The 22,394-nt window shown below is 35.5% G+C and overlaps 1 protein-coding gene across 2 annotated transcripts; it reads right to left on the bottom strand.

Annotated features, from left to right (window-relative positions):
- Positions 1-20,577, bottom strand: LOC124532546 (tachykinin-like peptides receptor 99D). Of its 2 annotated transcripts, XM_047107496.1 has the most exons (10): positions 20,429-20,577; positions 14,684-14,837; positions 12,511-12,685; positions 8,509-8,664; positions 7,267-7,326; positions 5,888-6,038; positions 4,065-4,261; positions 3,185-3,321; positions 2,553-2,674; positions 1-2,139 (listed from the first exon to the last, which is right to left on the bottom strand). In XM_047107496.1, exons 1-9 carry the CDS (start codon positions 20,558-20,560, stop codon positions 2,583-2,585), a joined length of 1,254 nt encoding a protein of 417 aa, XP_046963452.1. In that variant the 5' UTR covers positions 20,561-20,577; the 3' UTR covers positions 1-2,139; positions 2,553-2,582. The 2 variants fall into 2 exon arrangements, with proteins under 2 accessions (XP_046963452.1, XP_046963453.1); XM_047107497.1 differs by lacking the exon at positions 2,553-2,674.
- Positions 20,578-22,394: the final 1,817 nt, after the last annotated feature.

The raw sequence follows: 22,394 nt of genomic DNA, 5'->3' as shown, positions 1-22,394 counted from the left end.
TTTCGTTTAATTTTTATTCAACACCTCACACGTAAACTATTTCTTAATAATATACAAATTACAAAAGAATGTTGTACACAAAGAAGCGCGTGTCCCATTATGAAGTTACATAATACATACATATTTACATTACATAAAATATAGTACAATTTGATTGAGAATTTTAATGCCTATTGGCATTTTACACATTTGAAATTTTCTTATAGACACATCGAATCCTACATAATAAAATCTTTAAATTTACTTATAATATTATATATGTACATTTTACACTACTCACAAGTCGCTTTGCGCAAGTGTAATCTTAATATATAATATGCTTAAATATCTACTAGTAGGGATCTATATAGGTCAGTGTTGACCCTTCTGGGTGTTCTACCCAGAAATCGGTTGTTACACCATCAAACATCATTGATTTGATTGGATTTGTTTCATTGATATTTCACAGATGAATTCAAACAGCATCATCAATAATTTATAGTTTTATATCCGGGTTTCCATTTCACTTTAGAATTTTTAGAAGCAATTAAGTGATAACAGACATTATCTATGTCTAGCAGTAATCGCTTAATGCCAGGTTTCAGCCCTCTCGTTTGTTCGAAAATGAAATATTTTTATTTATTTAGAATTGCGACCAATACAGCCTTATATAATATATATAAAGTGACTTTGGTATTATATGAAATACAAGTTACGAATTAAAACATCAAAGATGAAATATAAGAAAATTCTGCACCAGTTATTTCATTGGTTTTCTTTTCAAACTTATATAACTAAATATAGTATCTCTATAGTCTCCATATATTTTGAATATCGAGGTGCTTTCTGTGAGTATCTTACGGGCTTAGACAAACACGTTCGTTTACGTCTGATGCTTTCTTTGCTTTCATTAGGGAATTAATTAAAAGGAAGATTTTGACGAAGTTCACATAGGTCATATTTTGAAACATAATTATCAAATGACAATGATTTAAAAAAGGAATAGCAAAGCCTAATCGGTCCAAGCCTCTTGCAGAACTGCTGAACCACGTGATTTCGACTACCAACGTTTCATTGACATTTCCCTAACATTTTGATGTTTTTATCAAAGGATTCGTCAATCGCTACGCAACTGGCTGGAGAAAATGACGTCACTATGATAGTTTTCACATAATGCCTTGCTTTTTATTAGTTTTCCTATGAAAATGATTTTTTCTGTTGATAGAGGTAAGTCATACAATTAAAAGTAGGTGATTTGATAAATAATTAATTCACAGCCTTAAGATAGTTCATAACATAAAAAGACTGCTACTCTAATTATATTATATATACATTGAATAAATCCATTTTTTACAAATAGTAACATTAAGTTTTAATCAAGTAGTTTTTGGTATACTATTATAATTATATTACTATTATAATTAAAATAAAATACCTCAATTATTATTTAATAAAATGTGAATAGAAGTTTTAATATCTTGTGTGTATCAGCCTTTAGTAAGCTTAATGAAATGTTTTGCACAAAAATTTATTTTTGACAAGACAAATTATATACACAATATCCTGTCTTTATTAAAGCTTAAATAATATTAATTAATTCAATGATAATACAAAGCTAATTTTATTTCAAGATAGTAAAACAATTCTCAGTCAAACACCACTTGTTTCATCGGTTCACGTCTTGTTAAAGTGACATAAAAAAGCCTTCTCAAGACTTCAGACTGAAAGATATATATTTTATTAATTTTATAGGAATATTTAAATGTAAACCTCGATCATGATTTATTTATCATACGACATTCCATTTGTTAAGTAAGTATATAAAATTTATATTTGAAGTAACTTGGTCCATTCCTTGAATTTAATTAAACACTATAAATAAAAGACAAGCGAAAGTATTCAATGCACAACGTTTGCAAAAATAATTTAAATTTCGAATAAAATGATTAGTCACTATTCACTGAGTTCACCCATAGAGATCATGCGGGGTAAGTGCGGGGCGCGGGCGGTTCTCGCGTCATATCCATGTACGTTCCTCGCTGTGCGCCTGTGCGTCATTTGCTCCGCGGTCGCCGTGTGTGCCGCACGCCCCGCGTCGTTGTCAGGTGCTACCCATTAGCGGATTGTTATACGTGCTGTGTAACGAAATTCGAATCGTACCTAAGAAAAAATATACATCGTTATAGAAATTGAATATAAGCTAAATATTAACACGGGTAAAATAAAATATAAGCTGCTACTACGTGTATCATAAGCGAAAAATGTAAGGTAAAAAATCATTTATTAAATATTATACTAAGAATAAGACCATGCTGAAAACGCATTTCTTCAAGATTTACATAATCAACTTATACTAAAACAACAAAGTACCAGCTTATCCAAGGTTTTGCTTATGAAAATAATATTAAGCAAAGCGCTACTAAAACGAAGAAGCCGACATAAAGCTAACGCAGAATATCTTGATTCTTTACGAGCAAGTCAAATGAGCCTAACTACATAAAGTTTTAATTTTAAAACCAATCCGCAAAGCAAGAGAGGCTTGCTTTATAACACTTATGAATGGGATCATTTACCAATTTTCAGGATTGGCCTCCGCGCTTCTCCTACTTGTGTAATTTATTTACATGTAGCAAATGAGGAGAGCCGGGTGGTTTTTTGACGAATTTTGTTGTTTTGACGGTAGTCTTGAATAAACCTACGCAGAAGAATGCTGTTGTCTATGATTTTTTATTATTATTATGTACAATAATTTGATTAATACACGCCAAAAATAACAAAAGAAGCAAACACTTTGCAAACAGCAACACTACAGATAAACAGCTCGAGCTGTTTAGTTTAGTCTTCTATACAGAACAATGAGAATAAATTTAAATAATGTATAATATATGAAAATATATACTAAGTCAAATATAGAAATGCCACAGTGAGAGTACGAAAAAACATAAATATTTAAACAATAATTTAAACATTGTAATTTATCATAAACATCGATATACTTAAGTATATACATAAACCACGTCTCAAGGGAGTATACGTTCAAAAATATAAATAATAAATGCAACATTTGTTAGAATTTTATCTAACAGTGGTTTCAAATTTAGAACGCCCGGGTTTTCCTTTTAATATTTCAAAAAAATATAATGCGAAAAGAAATCGAATCGAACAAAGCGCACACACAATCCACAGCGACAAACTCGAAACTCACTTGTGCCGTTTTTTCTGCTAGGTGAGAATGAGCGCATTGAGCGGTCGAGCCGGTCGGGCCCGAAAGCGCGATGTCGGCTGAGACCACCCCCGAGCGCGCCGCAACACCAGAAGAACTGCTTGAATCCACGTCTGAACCTAGGAGAAATTGTATTTTTTATAACAATTAAACTGGCCCAGTGATGTCGTGGTCATTGGTGAAGGATAGCATCGCAGATAAAGGAGGAGTCGAGATGGCCCAGTGGTTAACGTGTGCATCTTAACCGATGATTGCGGGGTTCAAACCCAGGTAAGCACCGCTGTTTCATGTGCTTAATTTGTCTTTATAATTCATCTCGTGCTCTGCGGCGAAGAAAAACATCGTGAGGAAACCTGCATGTGACAAATTTCATAGAAATTCTGCCACATGTGTATTCCACCAAACCGCATTGGAACAGCGTGGTGGAATATGTTTCAAACCTTCTCCTCAAAGGGAGAGGAGGCCTTTAGCCCAACAGTGGGAATTTACAGGCTGTTGTTGTTGTTTGTTGTTGTTGCAGATGAACCTGTTTACGTTGGGTGAAATTCTACCATGCTATGGGGACATCTATAGCCACTAGCCCACATAGGAGCAATTTAAAAGGATAAGTTACAAATCAAGGCACAGCTCCAACCATTTTTCATTAGGACATTTACTTTATCTTTTAATATGACAGCAAATTTCTATAAAATTATGTTCCTCGGTGATTCTGTTTTCTACTTACTGTTTCCTACAATTTATTTCTCTTAATGAATACTCAAATTTAATTTTACAGTAGATTAAAATCATAATATAATGTACTTATAAAATTAAATCTACATTTCGAATAGCATGTACTTATTAATAACAAAAAGGAACTTACTTAGAATTCATCCAACAGTAAATAATGGGGTTGTACATGGAATTACTCATCGCCAGCCAGTAGATGCCGAGGTATATTTCTTGTATATACGGGTAGGTCACCACGTTGGGGTAGTAGGATGTGATCACGAAGTAAACGTGGAACGGCAACCAGCATACCGCGAATATTACCACGACCACTATCATCATTTTGACCACCTAAACATAAAAAGGCATTTTTAGAGTCTTTTCTATATGACTACACTCACATTCACTTACATACAACTATATTAAAGACGATTCAATAATCTTCTTCCTGACTTCTTTACGACTTTGTGAATAATATTTATTTGGTAAGTTCTCGTGCACATGCTTCCTTCAAAGTTCGATCTCGGACAAAATTATTTTCGTCCGGGTAAATCAATTCAAACTTTGTATAAAGAACTCCGTCAGAAGTAGTTTTTAGCTGAATTAAACCGAGTTCACACGATACGATTTTTGTAGATCAACTGCCAAATTTAAAAAGATTTAGATGACCTGAAAAGGACTTCAATCAAATTTAAGCAAAAAATCCAATGTAAAGTAACTAATCAAACTTTTCTGGCATAATCACATTTTAACGCAACAGTAGTTTTGATAGAACGATTTTATTTAAGTTTTGTAGGATAAACTTGAAAATTTAAAATGATTAAATATAGGTTATATATCTATTATGTATATAATTATAATCTTTGCTTCTCTTAAACTGCATTAATCGTGACGCCCATTTTCAACATCAAGAACAATGAGTTAGAAAACAGGTGATCAGTTCTTCTCGACAGAGTCTATATTTCGAACTGATAACTATAAATTTAATTTGAAGTTGTGAAAGAGGAAAATCAAAGAGGAAATTCCAAATTTTTTACAATTAATTAATCCTTGCAACGATTCTTCGTAGTCTGATCTTAAGCAATCATAACCCGACCTCAAATATTTATAAGAGACCTTTTCCAAATATCCACAATGTAACCAAGCACAGCAATGATACACAAGGCACCGGAAGTAAGACATTTGTACTACCCAAACCCAAATAAAGACGGATCTGTTTACATAATCTTGCCGCTAACTAACTATTAACAAAAACAATGTAAACCATTTATGTTCAGGATATGAATTCCACTTAATATTTATCATATTTTCATACGTATCACTTATTCATAATCCCAGTGATATACGCCAATCTGGATTATCTAGATGGATGGGTATGCATAGACGAATATTATTACGTATTTTTTTCATGAATAGATAAGGATTCGTGTAAACAATTGAAGTAACATATGAAAATGCTTAATGAAAAAATAATCTAATGCAACAATTGAAAGTCCGATAAATTTACAGCTTTGTAAATTTATCGGTATTAACTGCCACTGAGTTAGTTCCCAATTCTTCTCGGTAGAAAATCGAATTTTAGAAACGGTGGTAGCTTTGCATTTTAATCTACATTGTAACATGAGACCTTTATGAACCTACTAAAAATACTAATAAAGAATATTATGATTTTGAATAGATATTATATCGAAAAATTTTTAGTCACTGCATCCATTGCATTTATGTAATCTTGTATTAAATCATTTATGATTTTTAATATTAATGCCATATTTCTTCACTTTATGTCAATTGATTGCATTTTAACAGAATTAGGAATGCTTTTATGATATAACGATGATTTTTTGTCGCTTTATTTGTGCCAAAAGGCACAGATTGTTTCGCCAATGTGCGATGCAAACATAACGATGCTGTGATGTTCTTTTTAATATTTTACGATTAGTCATTCATAACCAATTTCGTATGATGGTTCATAAGTACCCTCCGTTTGCTTTTAACGTTGTCAAGTTGACGCTGCGTGCACTCGCCGATTGACTTGGAACCCCACAACTCCACACCGACCTTCGCGTACGTGTACGTCATAGATATGATTGGCAGGAAGTAAGTCAGCACCATGAATGCTACGTTGTACCTGTGGAACATATTTTACATATATTTTTGGAACGTGACGAAAAAGGCATCACTAAAATTGGGTCGGCATTAGAAATTCGCATCCCGAATTTGATGATAGTAGGGGTTGTTTCTTAAAGAGGTTGCTCCCCTCTCTCGAAATTTACCGAGGAAAGCCATAGTTTTTTTTTAATGTGCGTTTAAAGTTACGTGTAACGGATCGATATTTTACATTATAATTAACCTTAAACCATTATTTTTATGTTTATTAGCTTTTTTCTGTACTATATTCCAACAAATACTATATTAATTTATAGTAAAAAAAACGTGTAAAAATTTAATTTAATTTTGTAGTGAAGTGATTCTTTTGTAAAGAAAATAATAATCACCCAGAAGATTTTACTAACATGATAATAGAATACAACATAACATAAAATATAAAAAAAGATCCATTTATCGCATTATTAAATGTAGTCAAGTATATATACAGATAAATGGTTCTTATAAATTTCTAAAATATACCTATTGTTGTTTCTATTTTTCACCCAAAATTAACAGCTGTGAGGGGCACAGGAGTGGCGAAGCCACTCCGGCAACAAAAATAGTAGATAGTTATAGTAGTTAAGGATAGGTGAGGTTAGGTTAGATTTTATGACCAAACGCTGCGCAAGCCGAGCGAGCGAAGCGAGCGTGCCGCGGTAGCGGCCGGCGCAGCGCCAGAAATCACATTTTATACCAATAATTGGAATTTTATATCTCTCCCCTTACAAAATTTAACTAACAGTACTAATTTTGATGATTGTAGTATTGAAATTTAAAAATTGAAAAAAACACTAATGATTTCCGCGCGGGGGGAGTGGTGGTGTAGGTACTACACCATTGGCCCCCTTACCCCCCACCCCTTCCCCAACCTTAAATTCGGGATGCGAATTTCTAATGCAATCCCCTAAAATTTCATAATCATATTGAATCAATTTGTGCTCAACGATGCAGAGACATCGCGAGGAAACCTGCATGTCGTAGATGGTAGTTTGTAACATATTATTATGAGTCCTCGCCGGAGCAGCATGTTGGAATAAATCCCAAACTTTCCCTATAAGAGGAAACTTATTCAAATGTTAAAACACCTTATTTACGTTACATTTCGTTAAACACGTTTCCATTCATTCATAAAATAGATTGAACCATATTTAGATATTTATTACCCAATCAAAATGTAATGGTTTGAAATTTAATATAATATCACTCACACATATTCGAATTGAGGCTTCTCACTGGTGCTGTCTGGCCACTCGGGAAAACACACTCGCCTGTGGAATAAATGAACATATGATTCTAAACAGAATTTACATCAAAACACAATTTCCATATTCATGACAAAAAGTTATCAATATAAAAAATACATGTTAAAAACAAGCCTATATTTATTCCACATAACAAACACTGTATATACTGGTATTGACACTAACACCAAAATTTTAATTGGTTTAAATAGAACTCAAAAATCAAAAACAACGTCTGAGCATAATAAGAATTGAATAAAAGGCTTAGAAGAAAATACAACTTAGATGTAGCATCGGCAAATTCAATAAAACCGATTACTGCCGATTTGTTCAACCAATACTTCCTATCGCGCCATTCGACGCTATTCGACGCTATAGATTCTCGCGTCAGTTCAACCCGAGAAAGCAAGTGTGTGTCAATCGATGTGTCAAATTGACGAATACTGTCATATGATATTACAAGTTATTATGTTTGTGTAAAGACCATATTCACATAAGAAATAAATATTTATATAATTTGGGATAGATGCTACATCTAAGTTGTGTCGTGCTATACGAGATTATTAAATATGCGGAAACAATTTTACGGTAGAACAAAGAAATGTTTATTAAACCCGTTTCAGTATTAAATATAGCTAAAAGGTTTCTGCTTTGTAAAATGACTTCAAAAGTAATTTATGTTTACTCCGACGAATATATTATGACATTTAGATTTTCACGTGGAATTTATAATTCTTTTTTCTTTTAAGATCTAATATAATCTTTGTTCTTTACAATGCGTGCAGTTATCCGTTTATTAAATTTTAAGAAAAAGCAATGTAGACATATAAGTATCTCTTTATTAAACACATATTAATGAGATATTTAAAGTAAAACACTCGTTATTTCATAAAATCTTCTTAAGTAATAATCCAAGTGGAAAACATTTTATAATATTAATATTTCAATTTATTTTATAAATATATATTTAAGCGTTAGTCGCTATCCAAATTTAATCTGAACAGATTTTAATTCCTTTGATAGAAATAAAACTCAATTTATAAGATTTATAAGATCTAAATTTTCTTAATTCACTACTAAATCAATATCTGTGCTTGTAGAATATGTCTAAGATAGCTGTATAAGTTTGTGAAGTATTTATGAATTAAAAAAAAAAAAACATTTAAATTTTCATTAATCATGATAAAATACAAATATCTTCAGCAATACCTGGTATTTCCATCTGGTAACACATCCACGTCAGTTGTGAAGTAAATAATGTTGGGACTACTGATGATGGAGCTACCGGCCCATATAGCAGCGGCTATACCCAGAGTGGCTCTTTTGCCGAGCCTCGGTCTGAGAGGACTCATGATTGCAACATATCTAGAACAAAACATTTGAAGTTAGCTAATCGCTTCATAATAATTATTTTAAAAGTTGATATGATTTGAGGCAAAATATCATAATGCCGTTTTATGGTAAAGCTCTTAGTCTTCATTTTACATTCTTATTCAGGACTGATATTATAAATTCATATTTCGAATTCGTGTGTTCTTAATTAATTATTATTATTTAATTAATTACGTATTTATGTAATGAAGATAATATCTTCCTGTACGCTACCTGCGTAGGTCGTATTACTCAGTATTTCTTAACTCTCATAGAAAAATAATTTGGAAATTTTAAAAGAACTCGAGAGAAATTGGACGTAGGAGCAATAGACATTAAATACATGCATTTTAATACACGGATATTATCATCGGTTATCAGTCTTAAGCTCCCATCATCTGCTACCGAATAGGCTGGTCTGTACTAGCTGTTTGTGATATATTCTAGGATAACATTCAACGCCATTGAAGATCTGATATTCTTCTAACTGCGTAAACATAGCGCAACCCTAATTTTTGGAAAATTCGCACTAAAAAATTGGAACAAAACAAAGTCCATTGTTCGCAGCGCTGCTAACGACATCATAATCGTGATAAAGAAATTTTAATTTGTACAAAAATGAAAAGTAGACAAGTCTTTGATAGAATACAGTCGAATACACGTAAATAAAATTTTATGACGACAAATAACTTGAACTTCTATTTCAGTGGGATTTTTTTTTTGTATGAATGAGTGACATTTCTAGGTACATATTTTTGTTACGTTGTTCTAACATGTAATTCAACTATTTATGCTTTATTTAAAATTGTTGCTAAATGCGACTAATAGCAGCTTATTTGGTCTACTATTTTAGACTAAAATAATGCTCACTTGTAAAGAAAATTCAAATGGAATTTAATACAAGAAGACGTAACTTTTCAGTTCCAACGTTGGTGGCGCATTGGTTATGAAAGAAATTGTTGTTTTTTTTTTATTTATTTATTTATCGTTTCAACAATTTACAAAATTACACATATCAAAACAATAAAACTGTAAGTGGTGCTCATTTAGCATCTGAATTATTTTTACATGTACCGATAACAACTGCATTAAGTTGAACTCACTAGTATATGGAATTATTGAAAGAAATATAAAGTAGTGAAAACGAATCGTTTTATTGTCTACGGCAGATGTTATTTTCCTTGTATCTGTAATTAAACTAGCATACTCAATTTTCAAACGGCAGAATAATAGTTACGTGGGTGCTCTATATTTTATTGGTTTTTAATTTTGGGCTATTTGGCGGTAGAAACTTAATGGGCTTTAGTATCATGTGAAACGATATTTACACTGGCTCAAGCCTCTTTCAAAGCTTCTAGACAACCTAGATAAGTCTTACTAATACGTGAAAATATAAGATATTCTAATGATATTAAGCGGCTTGAATACCAAGATCGTCCGTAATTAACATTCTTTGGGAAATTTATTTTAAGAATTTCAATGATATATTCAATGGAATTCTTAATTCTTACGAGTAAGAATTCGTCTTGGAATTGAGTTTTAAGTTAATCGCCGTGTTATAAATGCGTACCAAACGACCGAAGTTATTTCGTTTGTAATTATTTCCACACTCATGAATGAAATTGTATTGTGTAATTTAATTTTGTCATCAGATATAGTGATATGGTTTTGGTTGTCTTAGATATAAAAAAATATTAACATAAGTTATTAAACAGTAATACAATACTAGTTCTTTGACAAGATTTGTTTTTGAATATAAAATTATACTTAAGAGAGCTTCGCTATTACTGATATAGAAGGCAACTACGATAAATGTAGATTTAGTCATTCAGTTCAGAAGAGCAATTTTGGGGATTTAAGTTTAATGAGTCCCGCCGTTAGCCTATTTGAGGCCTCTTGATGTGAGTTAAAATATATGAAAAATGGACATAATTATATGTCTCCGTGAAAAACATTAGTTACTTAAAAATTAAGACCAACCTAAGCCTCCCTTTTAATTTTCTAACACAACAGCTTTACATTCATTTTAATTAAAGATTACATTTAATGAATCGGAAAATCCACGCCTTATATTGTAACTAATTAGTGCAAATGTCCCTTTTAAGATCCGAGGTTACACAAATGGTTTAAAGAGATCCCTTTGACTTGTAAATAAAAAAGACAGTTCGCTTACATTTCGTATAGCGTAAAACCACAGCGGTTACACACACACACACACACACACACACACACATACAGTTTTACTTTATATCTTTTATAATATTTGAATTTATAAATATCTATAAAGATTGAAATGTCACTATTTGCATGATTTATTGGGCAATCTCGATTATCCATTATATATTACAAATCGCTTCTGAATGCTATCGTGATTTTTTTGAAAGAGTCGTAGCGCTCTGAGAGCTTAGCTCTAGTTGGTCTGTAGAAGTGAGAGGTACACATAGCGCTGTCTTCTTCTTATAGAAAAACAGATTGAAAAAACCATTAATATCATTTATAAATATCATTAACCTTGCAAAACCTTGTCATAATAAGTTTTAACCACGCCAGTTTTTATCTAAATATTAGTGAGATAACTTTGTAATAAACGATTGGTTATAATTTATAAATACGAACGGTTCGTTTATAATCTGTTACGTTTTTAGCCTCGCTACTTGTAATAATAAATAAATTCACACGCGTTCAATAAAAACTTTTTGGTAAAGTTTGATTCCGTCATTATTATTACACAGTTTTGATCCTAACGGACTTGGTAATATAATGATTTTAATAATACAGATATGCTAATATTTTTATGATGTCGGTTAGATTATACAGAACTAAGTTAAAATTACATTTATAAGATATTATATTTATGTAAGTACTTTCCTTAATTAGTTGAAAAGACTTTGATATTTCAAAGACTTAAGGCAGAGACTTCGTTACGAAAAAAAAAAAACCATTTGTTATTTTTGGAGCTAAAACGTGAGAATATTTCGGCGGCTTTTCATGTTTTTAGATAAGTACTCTGCTACTGTGTCTACTTTGTTGACATCTGCTCCATTTTCAATCATATGGTTATTTATGCTTCCTCGAATATTTTTAAAATAAATGATTAATTTGGTGAATCATGTGACCTTGGCTATACTTTATTTTAAGATTGCCTTGATCACTGTTCATGTTATATTATGTTTCAATTTTTTTAGGATAAAGCAAATTGTCCTTCTAATGGCAAATGGTCACCAACATCCATATACAAATGCGCTGCGAGCAAAATTAATCAATCGTCGCTAATTCGCTACAATCTTGGGAACTAGGGTGTTATGTATGTGCCTGTACGGGATAGCTTTCCCTTAACCTAGTCACCATACTAGGTTATAGGTCTGCATATTTTAAGACACTGAATCCAAATCTCAAACTCGATAAAAATCTTATAAGGTTTTCTTCAGAAATTCGAAGTAGGGGCCCCGAATTAGGGTAATACCGATAATATCTGATACCTCGATATTCAAATGAAGCTCTTGTTTTTGTAGCTTATTCCTCTATTTTATAGAGGCTGTCCGTTAGGTTATAAGATTATGGAGACAAAACAGCTCCATATTCATTCTCGTGATGAGGAATATGTCTGAAATAGTTAACCATCAGAGAAATTTGGACAGGAACTTATTACTAAAACCGCAACATTCATACTAAGTAGACTAAAATTAAGTTTAGTAATTAGCACTAATACGATTAAGACATTAACAATTATATTAGATTTACAACTGATAATCTAAACCGAACCTTATGCTATACTTTCTAAAGTTAAAATTACAATGCATTAAGCGTTATGAGATAGGTTAATAATATGATAATATCTACCGGTCAATGCTGATGGCCATCAGTGTGAACACGGAGGCGGATATGCTGAGCACTGCGATGAACTGACAGAACTTGCAGTAGAAGTGACCGAAGGGCCAGTCCGAGTACAGCATGTACGTGAAGTTGAAGGTGACGTTCAAGGTCGACACCATTGTATCCGCTACTGAAAGGTTTACTAGAAACAAAACGTCATTATTGTTATAAATATTTTTATAGCTAAACTAGATGCGACTTTTTGCGCGTTTGAATTTAACAAAGAAATGATTTTTGGAGTTTATGTTGCTCCTTATTACGTCAGTTTTCTCTCAGTGACAGTCCCGTCAAAATACGTTCAGGTGTTCCAGAGACTAGCCGGAACAAACAAACAGACAAAGGACAAACATAAATTGTAAAATCATTCAAATTCAATCAAAAATCATTTTGGTTATATACGGTTTTATATTATTTATAATTGACAGATAGATACAAAATTACAGAGGAACAGAATTTAAATAGTTCTTAAAAAATAAACAATATTACGAATACATAAACATTCCTTACGATAAGGCACAAATTATAAAACATTTTTATGAAAACCGTAAGAGTGCACTGAATTATTTTTCTAAGTTGACTTAATTTTGTAAAGTAAAATCACAAAGTGTAATATTAATGCAACCACGATTTAATTTGGATCAGCGCTTTGAAATTTGCAACGTAACTTACTTTTGGAAATATTTTTGAGTGAAACATTTAAACAGTTAATATTCAAGCAAAGTATTCGAAAACTAGCGCAATTCTGTAAAGTAGTCACTATTGAGTTAAAGTCTCATTGTAAACGGTGAGAATCGAATTTATACTAGTTAATACACTTTCTAGAATACTTGAATAGTTGTTGTGGAATGTCGCAAAGTTTTCATTGAATGTAGTTTAGGGAAATGGGAAAACATCAAGCTCCCGCCGAAGTTTGGCACGGCTCTATCGCGGCGAACAATAGCGATTCAATCGTTAACTCTCTTCGCATAATCTTATGTATTAATGGCTTAAGCTGATTTTTGATCCAGTGATTATGAGTCGAGATGGCCCAGTGGTTAGAACGCGAGCATCTTAACCGATGATTGCGGGTTCAAACCCAGGCAAGCACCGCTGATTCATGTGCTTAATTTGTCTTTATAATTCATCTCGTGCTCAGCGGTGAAGGAAAACATCGTGAGGAAACCTGCATGTGACAAATTTCATAGAAATTCTGCCACTTGTGTATTCCACCAACCCGCATTGGAACAGCGTGGTGGAATATGTTCCAAAAACCTTCTCCTCAAAGGGAGAGGAGGCCTATAGCCCAGCAGTGGGAATTTACAGGCTGTTGTTGTTGTTTGTTGTTGTTGATTATGGGACGATAGCTGCATATAAAAAGTCGGTTATGGTCTCATTTTGAAGAGCTCCAGTCGGAAATGAGCAGAAAATAGACCTTCACGAAATTATTATTAAAATTAGATAGAGGAAAAACAGTACTGGCCTGATAGAGAGCCGCTATATAATAAAAAAAAAAAAAATTAAAAACGTTAAGAAAGTTAAAGTAAATTATCTGACAATGAAATTTTTAAATTTAAAAATTTTTAAATTTTTAAATTTTTAAATTTTTAAATTTTGAAATTTTTAAATTTCATTTATATAAAGTTTCATGACTTTGACGCCAAATGTAGCCGACTTGCAATTTACAATGAAATGGAATCAAAATGAACACATAAGTTCGAAATTCCTAATTTTTTTTTATTTTTTTTGGATCGAAGACGTTTATCCGGTTACCCCTTAATTATTGATGGATGGTGAAGTTTTAAATCTTTAAAGAGAGCACTCCATTAGTAATTAGGGAGATCCTTAAGAAGACTTCATATTCGATATTAATTATATCTTTAAGAGAAACAAAATAATTAAATCCTATTAATAAATTTCATAATCATAATACATTTTATTTGTTGACTTTAACAGAAATTCTTGTATCTTCAGAAGTTCGAAGTAATTCTCAACTTTACTGCAAATGACTGGTTAGGAATTCATTTGGGTAAGTAGCAAAAGAATTTTAATCGATTACAATAATATATTAATAGTCTTTTGGTATGAAATTTGAAATTGTTAAAAGGCAAATATTTAACATGTTTTAGCGCGATTTTTAGTTTTGATAATTAATAAATCTCACCCAGAAAATAATTAGTGACGCTTCTCATTCGCTTGTTGGCAAGAACGATCCATATGACCACGACGTTTCCCAACGTCGCCACCACCACCATGCCTGCGAACAGCACCGTCCATAGCACTTGACGCCACCAAGGTAGGATGAATGATTGATATTCCTAAATAAAAAACAATTACATTAATCCACATTATACTGTTTACTATTATTACATGATTTACTAAAATGTGTACAGAAAATTGATAATTATTATTATTTTTAGGCATAGAGAAATAAATATAATCTTAATAAGAAAACTATTTTGATCAATTTGCTTTAAATTTACATTTAGTATGACGTAAATACATAGCATAACTTTGTAAAAACGTCAGCTTAAAAAACTCCTACACTAAAATGGTTTAGGTAAGTAATCTTTATCCATCTATTCGTAAATGTATAAAGTACAAAATGGCATTTTCATGAGAATTTAATTTTCGAGGTGAACTCAAATTCTAGTTTTATGAAAGAACAAGATAATTTAAATCACTTAAATACGATGTTGAAAACGAAAAATAAAGCGTTTTTCTGCTTAAGGATAAAATTTTCATTTTTAATACCATTCTGTTATATTGGAAGTCGATATATTTCAAATTTTAAAAATAAATGTCAATTTGATGCTAATAATATATTTTAGACTAGCACGTGCCCGTGATGTACGCGTTTGAATTTAAGAAAAAAAATATTATTGTAGCCTAAGTTACTCCTTATTACATCAGTTATCTGCTAGTGAAAGCATCAAAATCGGTCCAACCGCTCCAGAGATTAGTTGGGACAAACAGACTGACAAAAATGTAAAAAAAAAAATTTTGGTATGTGTACCATGTATATGTATTGAGTAAAAAAGGGCCTATTTTAATATTACAACCGGCACTCCAATTTTATTATATGTATAGATTAGTGTATTAATGACTCTAATACAGAAGATATATACCAATTCATCTTATAAGTATTACTCGGTGTCAAATGATAACTGATGTATCGATATCTTGGCAAATCATAAGCCTTAATTTATCACTGGACCTCTATGAAACCTCTTTTCATGCAAGCCCGTTATGTTTCTTTCTAGTATTAACTTATCATTACTCTTTACTGACGGGTGGGTGTACTAATAATTATGCCTGATTCACGTATGATAATATTTACAACACAAATATGTTATAACATAAAACATAATCGCATCATATATATCCGTGAACTACTATGTAACATACATTTTTTTAAATTAATATATATAATAGTTCACTACATTGCAGTTTACATTATTTTTACACATCGTCTAATCGCTCTTCTATTTAGGTGCAGTGTATTCATTCATAATCAGTATCCAACTTTTTGTTGCGCGAGGCTACACTCGCGTTTCAGTGGTTTTAATTTTTTATAAGCAATATAATTGCTTAAATTTCAAGTTTGTTTGATTTGAATTTTTAACAGTGGTTTAGCCGTATCATAACACACGTCGAAACGTAAGCGTAGCTGCGGGCGATTACTAGTCGGTTAAAATTTATGTATATAGGGCCTCTGCATCTATGACAGATGATTTAAGCAGCACTTGCGTTCATGACTAAAGAGACCAATGCGAGAGAGGATCCTTCGGCCGCACTCCCGACAAGTGTATGCGCCCCCGGGTGGGCGGGGGTTTGAAGCCCGCTCATGACGCCTAACGCGTTTTTCCTTAAGAACTTTAAACCAGGCATCGTCATGCTTTGATTGACCTGCGTGAATAAGGCGTCGCCACTTGGCACGGTCCTCGGCCAGTTCCTCCCATCGGCTGCTAGGGATGTTAAACGCAACCATATCACGCTTAGCGCAATCTTTGTAACGGAGCATAGGCCGCCCAACAGACCTTTTCGCATCCGCAACCTGTCCCAGCAGTATTTGCCTTGGCAGACGAATGTGCTCCATTCGATGCACGTGTCCCAGCCACCGTAACCGTTTTTTTTTTTAGAATGGCCGTGATGCTAGGCAGTTGTGCCTCGCCTAGGACAGACTCGTTTGTCACTCGATCCTTCCACGTGATGCCCAGAATGTTTCGAAGACAGCGCAAGTGAAATGTGTTCAGTCGGCGTTCTTGTTTTGCGTACGTTGTCCACGTTTCTGCTCCATACAAGAGTGTGCTTAGGACACATGATTGGTAAACAAGCATTTACGTTTTTACCGTAAGGTGTCTGTTGTCCCAAGCCCTTGAACGGAGCCTCCCGAACGTGGAGGCTGCTTTGCCGATGCGGGAGTCGATCTCTGCATCAAGCGAGAGATTGCTCGACAATTGCGACCCAAGGTAGCAAAATTTGTTAACCACCTGCAGAGGTTCGCCGTTAAGCAAGATGACTGGTTGTTCTAAACATCCTTGCGCTAAAATAACGGTCTTCTTACAATTTATGGACATTGAAAAAAGGTGGCAAGCTCTGGCAAATTTGTCTATTAGGTTCTGGAGTTGAGCCTGGTCATGAGCAACAAAGGCAGCGTCGTCAGCGAAGAGAAGACTATCTACAAATAGGTCCTCCCTGTAGCGTTTGGACTTGAGCATTGAGATGTTGTACAGCTTACCATCAGTTCGCGTGTGTAAGTGGACGCCCTGCTGTTCATCCCCAAAAGCAACCTTCAGAAGCACCGAGAATAATATTCCGAACAAGGTAGGGGCCAGTACACAACCTTGACGAACGCCACAGCGTACGTCAAATGGCGTAGATATGTTGCCATTGTGCAGGACTGTGACTTCCATACCTTCGTGGAACGATTGCACTATCCTTAGGAGTTTCGGGGGGCATCCAATTCTGACAAGAACCGAGTATAACCCCTCTCTGCTCACGGAGTCAAAGGCCTTATTTAGGTCTACAAATGCAACGACTAGGGGTGTATGTTGCTCCCTACACTTCTCTTGTAGCTGTCTGAGTGAAAATATCATGTCGACAGTTGACCGTTGGTACCTAAAACCACATTGTGCCTCAGGGTATACGCGATCGGCGAGCCTTTGTAGTTTGCCTAAAATGGCCCTAGCAAAGGCCTTACCGACGATGCTAAGAAGAGATATTCCGCGGTAACAGTTGCAGTCGCCGCGGTCGCCTTTGCCTTTATAAAGAGTGACAATGTTAGCATTTCGCATATCCTGAGGGACGTAGTTTTCTTCCCAACACTTAGCCAGGTGGTTGTGGAGGATGGGCAAGAGGCACTCAAGCTTGACGACTTCGGTGACAACATCGTCTTTACCAGGACTCTTTCCGCATTTGAGCTGCTTGACGGCCAGATAAAGTTCCTCTACGGTGGGTGCGGCGTCTAGCTCGTGCCAAGTTGCCAGTTTCGGGACAAGCTCCACCGCATCTGGCTTAATGTCCACTGGGCACGAGTAGAGAACCTTGTAATGTTCTACCCATCTTGCCATCTGACGAGTGCTGTCTGTTATAACAGAACCGTCGATTTCTTTGAGAGGTGCCGTCTTTTTTGGTGTAGGTCCAAGAGCTCTTTTGATGCCTGCGTAAACCCCGCCAGTATCCCCCGCGCTTGCGCACGCTTGGATGCTTTGGCAAAGCTCCGTCCAATACGCATTTGCAAAAAAGCGCGTGCTGCGCTGGAGTGCGGCTTTTGCCTTCGTGAGATCTTCACGCGTCGCATCGCAAGGGTTGAGGCGAAAATTTAAAGCGGCTTGGCGTTTTGAGTCAATCAAGGGAACTAAGTGCTCTTCGTTTTCTAGAAACCAGTCGTAAGATTTTATCTTTTGATACCCAAACACTTTTCCTGCAGTGTCAGTCAGAAGAGACTTCAGTTTTTCCCATTCGACTTGCGCTGATGCCGTACTGTCCCAAGTTGCAACTTCTTCACGGACAAGTCTCCCAAAAGATTCCACTACCTCCATGTCACGAGTCTTAAAAAGATTTATCTTTTTTCGACCGAGCGGCTTGGAAGAATGGACTCTCCTGGGGACAAGTCGAACTTTAGTAGCAACGAGACTGTGATCGGTGTCGCAATCGGCACTGTGAAACGCCCGCGTGTGGAGCGTTTCCCGCAGGTCCCTCCTTCTTGACAGAGCAAGGTCTAATTGGTGCCAGTGTTTAGATCGAGGATGCATCCACGAGACTTTCCGCATCATTTTGCCTTTAAAAAAGGTGTTGGTGACACACAGCTGGTGCTTTGAGCAAAACTCCAACAATCGTTGCCCGTTGTCGTTTAGCTTACCTATGCCGTGTGCACCGAGGCATTCAGGCCAGGCTGATGTGTCCTGACCGACGCGAGCATTAAAATCACCCAAAATGTGCAGTCTGTCAGTTGGATTTACCCTACGTACTGTCTCTTCGAGCTGGTCATAGAATTGGTCCTTGGTCTCTGGTTTTGAATTAAGCGTTGGTGCGTAAGCGGAAATTAGAGTGACAAAGCCGCTTTTTGTGTTTAGACGCAAGAACATAATCCGCTCGGAAACGCCTACAGGTGTCTCTATGGCGTTGATGAGTTGGTTTCGAACCGCGAAACCTACACCATGCTCTCGTGTTTCTGAGGAACTCTTGCCTTTCCAGTAGAAAGTGTAGTTAGCTCCACGCAAAGATCCTTCGTCTTCGGTTCTGGTCTCTTGTAAGGCTACAATATCAATATTGAGCCTTTTGAGCTCCACGTCGATACTGTAAGTTTTGCGCAGTTCTTGGGCGCAATCGGGGCTTCCGTAAGTGTTCAGGAAGCCTGTCCTCATAGTTCGGACATTCCATGTCGCAAACCGCATGTAAGCAGCGTTGTTATGGGCTTTGGGATTTTTCCTTTGAGTGGGTGGTTAATGTCACAGCGTCAACGTCCAGCTGTAAGGCTTGTGTTCCGTTCACCCAGGCGGAACGAGTTAACGCTGAGGCGGATCAGTACCTTATTGATCGGGGGCTGCCCGACTTAGAGCAGGCGGTAGCTGATCAATGGATCTACGATGGATCCTCCTACTGTCAAGAGTGGCCCCTGGCGCCCGCACTTACGCCTATTCGTGCCGACTTATAACCGGTGACTGCCTCTCTCCGTGTTGTTTTCCACCTGCAAGACAGGTGAGCGAAGTGTCCTCTTCGCAGATGCTGCTACGCCTGGGTCAGGCGACTTTATGGCAGCACGGGCTTACCCAGTACCCATGCCACCCTCTCCTCCGCCCCAGCAGGATCCACAGGAATGACGGGTCAATACGTGTGGTGCTGGTTTGGCCGCAGGCACCTGGCTTACGCCTAAACGGTGGCGCCACTCCGGGTTTAATGTTAGTTTTCCTTCTTTTTTGACAAGGTGTTGACGTCTGTGTCGGTGTGGGGTCACAGCCCTCCCCTCATCAGGTTTTATTTCACGAGCCGACGTGAGGAAGAAGAACGTAGCCGCTGCGATGTTATTACAGCTTCTTATAGCTACTGATGAGAGTTTGTAGAGAACAACGATTTTAACGACAGTCTGTTACTTTCAAAATAGAAAGTCGGCTAGCAGAGAGCGACGCTGTTACTCTACTACGTCCAATATGCCGGAAGGCAAGGAAACAAAGGAAGGGAATGACATGGGAACAAGGGCGTGACGCAGCGATAATTTTTGGAGACAGAGAATCCAGGAGAGGGGTAAGGATACTGTGATCACGGAGGATACTGGAATGTGACACTAGTAGCTAGAGCAGTCCGGGGTCGCGTACCCGTAGTGATTCCGACCAACTATCGGACAGATACCTGGTAGATCCACCCTCTGAACGTAAAATTTATATGGTGTATATAATAGTCAACTTACTTCAGTTGCATTTTTCGTGTGATTGTAATACCGATTGCTGGCCTCGTCGTAGAATGTGATGTAGTAGCTCGGTACGGTGCTGTAGTTCGTTGTCCAGTTGGTAGCTTCTGTCGGACTCGGCTCGACCAACATTATAGCATGCCTCAAAGCCTGTAAACAAATAAAAAATGAATACCATTGAGCTTAACATTCAACTATTGAATATTTTTAAGGGAAATTATGGGATTGCATTAGAAATTCGCATCCCGAATTTAAGGTTGGGGAAGGGGTGGGGGGTAAGGGGGGTGGGGGGTAAGGGGGTTGGTGTAGTACCTACACCACCACTGCCCCCGCGCGGAAATCATTAGTTTTTTTTTTTCAATTTTTAAATTTCAATACTAAAATCATCAAAATTCGTACTGTTAGTTAAATTTTGGAAGGGGAGAGATATGAAATTCCAATTATTAGTATACAATGTGATTTCTGGCGCTGCGCCGGCCGCTGCCGCGGCACGTTCGCTTCGCTCGCTCGGCTTGCGCAGCGTTTGGTCATAAAATCTAACCTAACCTAACCTATCCTTAGCTACTATAACTATATACTATTTTTGTTGCCGGAGTGGCTTCGCCACTCCTGTGCCCCTCACAGCTGTTAATTTTGGGTGAAAAATAGAAACAACAATAGGTATATTTTAGAAATTTATAAGAACCATTTATCTGTATATATACTTGACTAAATTTAATAATGCGATAAATGGATCTTTTTTATATTTTATGTTATATTGTATTCTATTATCATGTTCGTAAAATCTTTTGGGTGATTATTATTTTCTTTAGAAAAGAATCGCTTCACTACAAAATTAAATTAAACTTTTACACGTTTTTTTTACTATAAATTAATATAGTATTTGTTAAAATATAATACAGAAAAAAGTTAATAAACATAAAAATAATGATTTAAGGTTAATTATAATGTAAAATATCGATCCGTTACACGTAATTTTAAACGCACATTAAAAAAAAACTATGGGTTTCCGCGCGTTGGGAGTGGTAAATTTCGAGAGAGGGGAACAACCCCTTTAAGAAACAACCCCTACTATCATCAAATTCGGGATGCGAATTTCTAATGCCGACCCGAAATTATTATAGTTACGTGAAGTTCCAGTTTTTTTTTTAATAAATCGTAATGGAATCCAGACAACTAAAAATTATAGGTTTACGTTACGTTTACGTTAACAGCCTGTAAATTTCCCACTGCTGGGCTAAGGCCTCCTCTCCCTTTGAGGAGAAGTTTTGGGACATATTCCACCACATTGCTCCAATGCGGTTTTGTGAAATACACGTGTAGTAATTTTGATGAAATTTGACACAAGCAAATTTCCTCACGATGTTTTCTTTCGCCGTAATGTACGAGATGAATAAAAACACAAATTAAGCACATGAATATTCAGTGGTGCTTGCCTGGGTTTGAACGCGCAATCACCGGTTCAGATGCACGCGTTCTAACCACTGGGCCATCTCGGCTATTATATGTTTACTTTTTAAACAATTTATCTCGAGTTTGGCCTCGAAAATAAAACATGTCACCGGTCACATTCTGCCACGTATATATCAAAATTTCCAGTGGAGCATCGAGGTGGAATACAAATCCTCTTATAAGAGACATTAGGCTATCTACCTTTTAATGGAATATTTATGAAATATCAATTCTACAATTTCAATATTGTAGAAATTCCTAAGCGTATTAATTCAAGCACACAAACAACTGACGGTCGATACATAAATACGTAAAAGTGAATATTCCAAGAAAAATATTAGAAATGAATTTGATTTAAATAAGCCTTCAAAGGCAAGTGTTCTGTATAATAAAACAGAAATTTTATGAACTGTAAAATCGGAATATAAATAATATTAAACCACCAATGCCTTTCGAAACAACCCTTCAATCCTTAGCCGAAGAAACGATAAGGACGTTAACTCCTTATTAACTT

The sequence above is a fragment of the Vanessa cardui genome, chromosome 9 (assembly GCF_905220365.1).
Source record: "Vanessa cardui chromosome 9, ilVanCard2.1, whole genome shotgun sequence".
Taxonomy (NCBI): domain Eukaryota; kingdom Metazoa; phylum Arthropoda; class Insecta; order Lepidoptera; family Nymphalidae; genus Vanessa; species Vanessa cardui.
The sequence above is the reverse complement of the archived record's forward strand: the minus strand, read 5'-3'. Positions and strand labels throughout refer to the sequence as shown.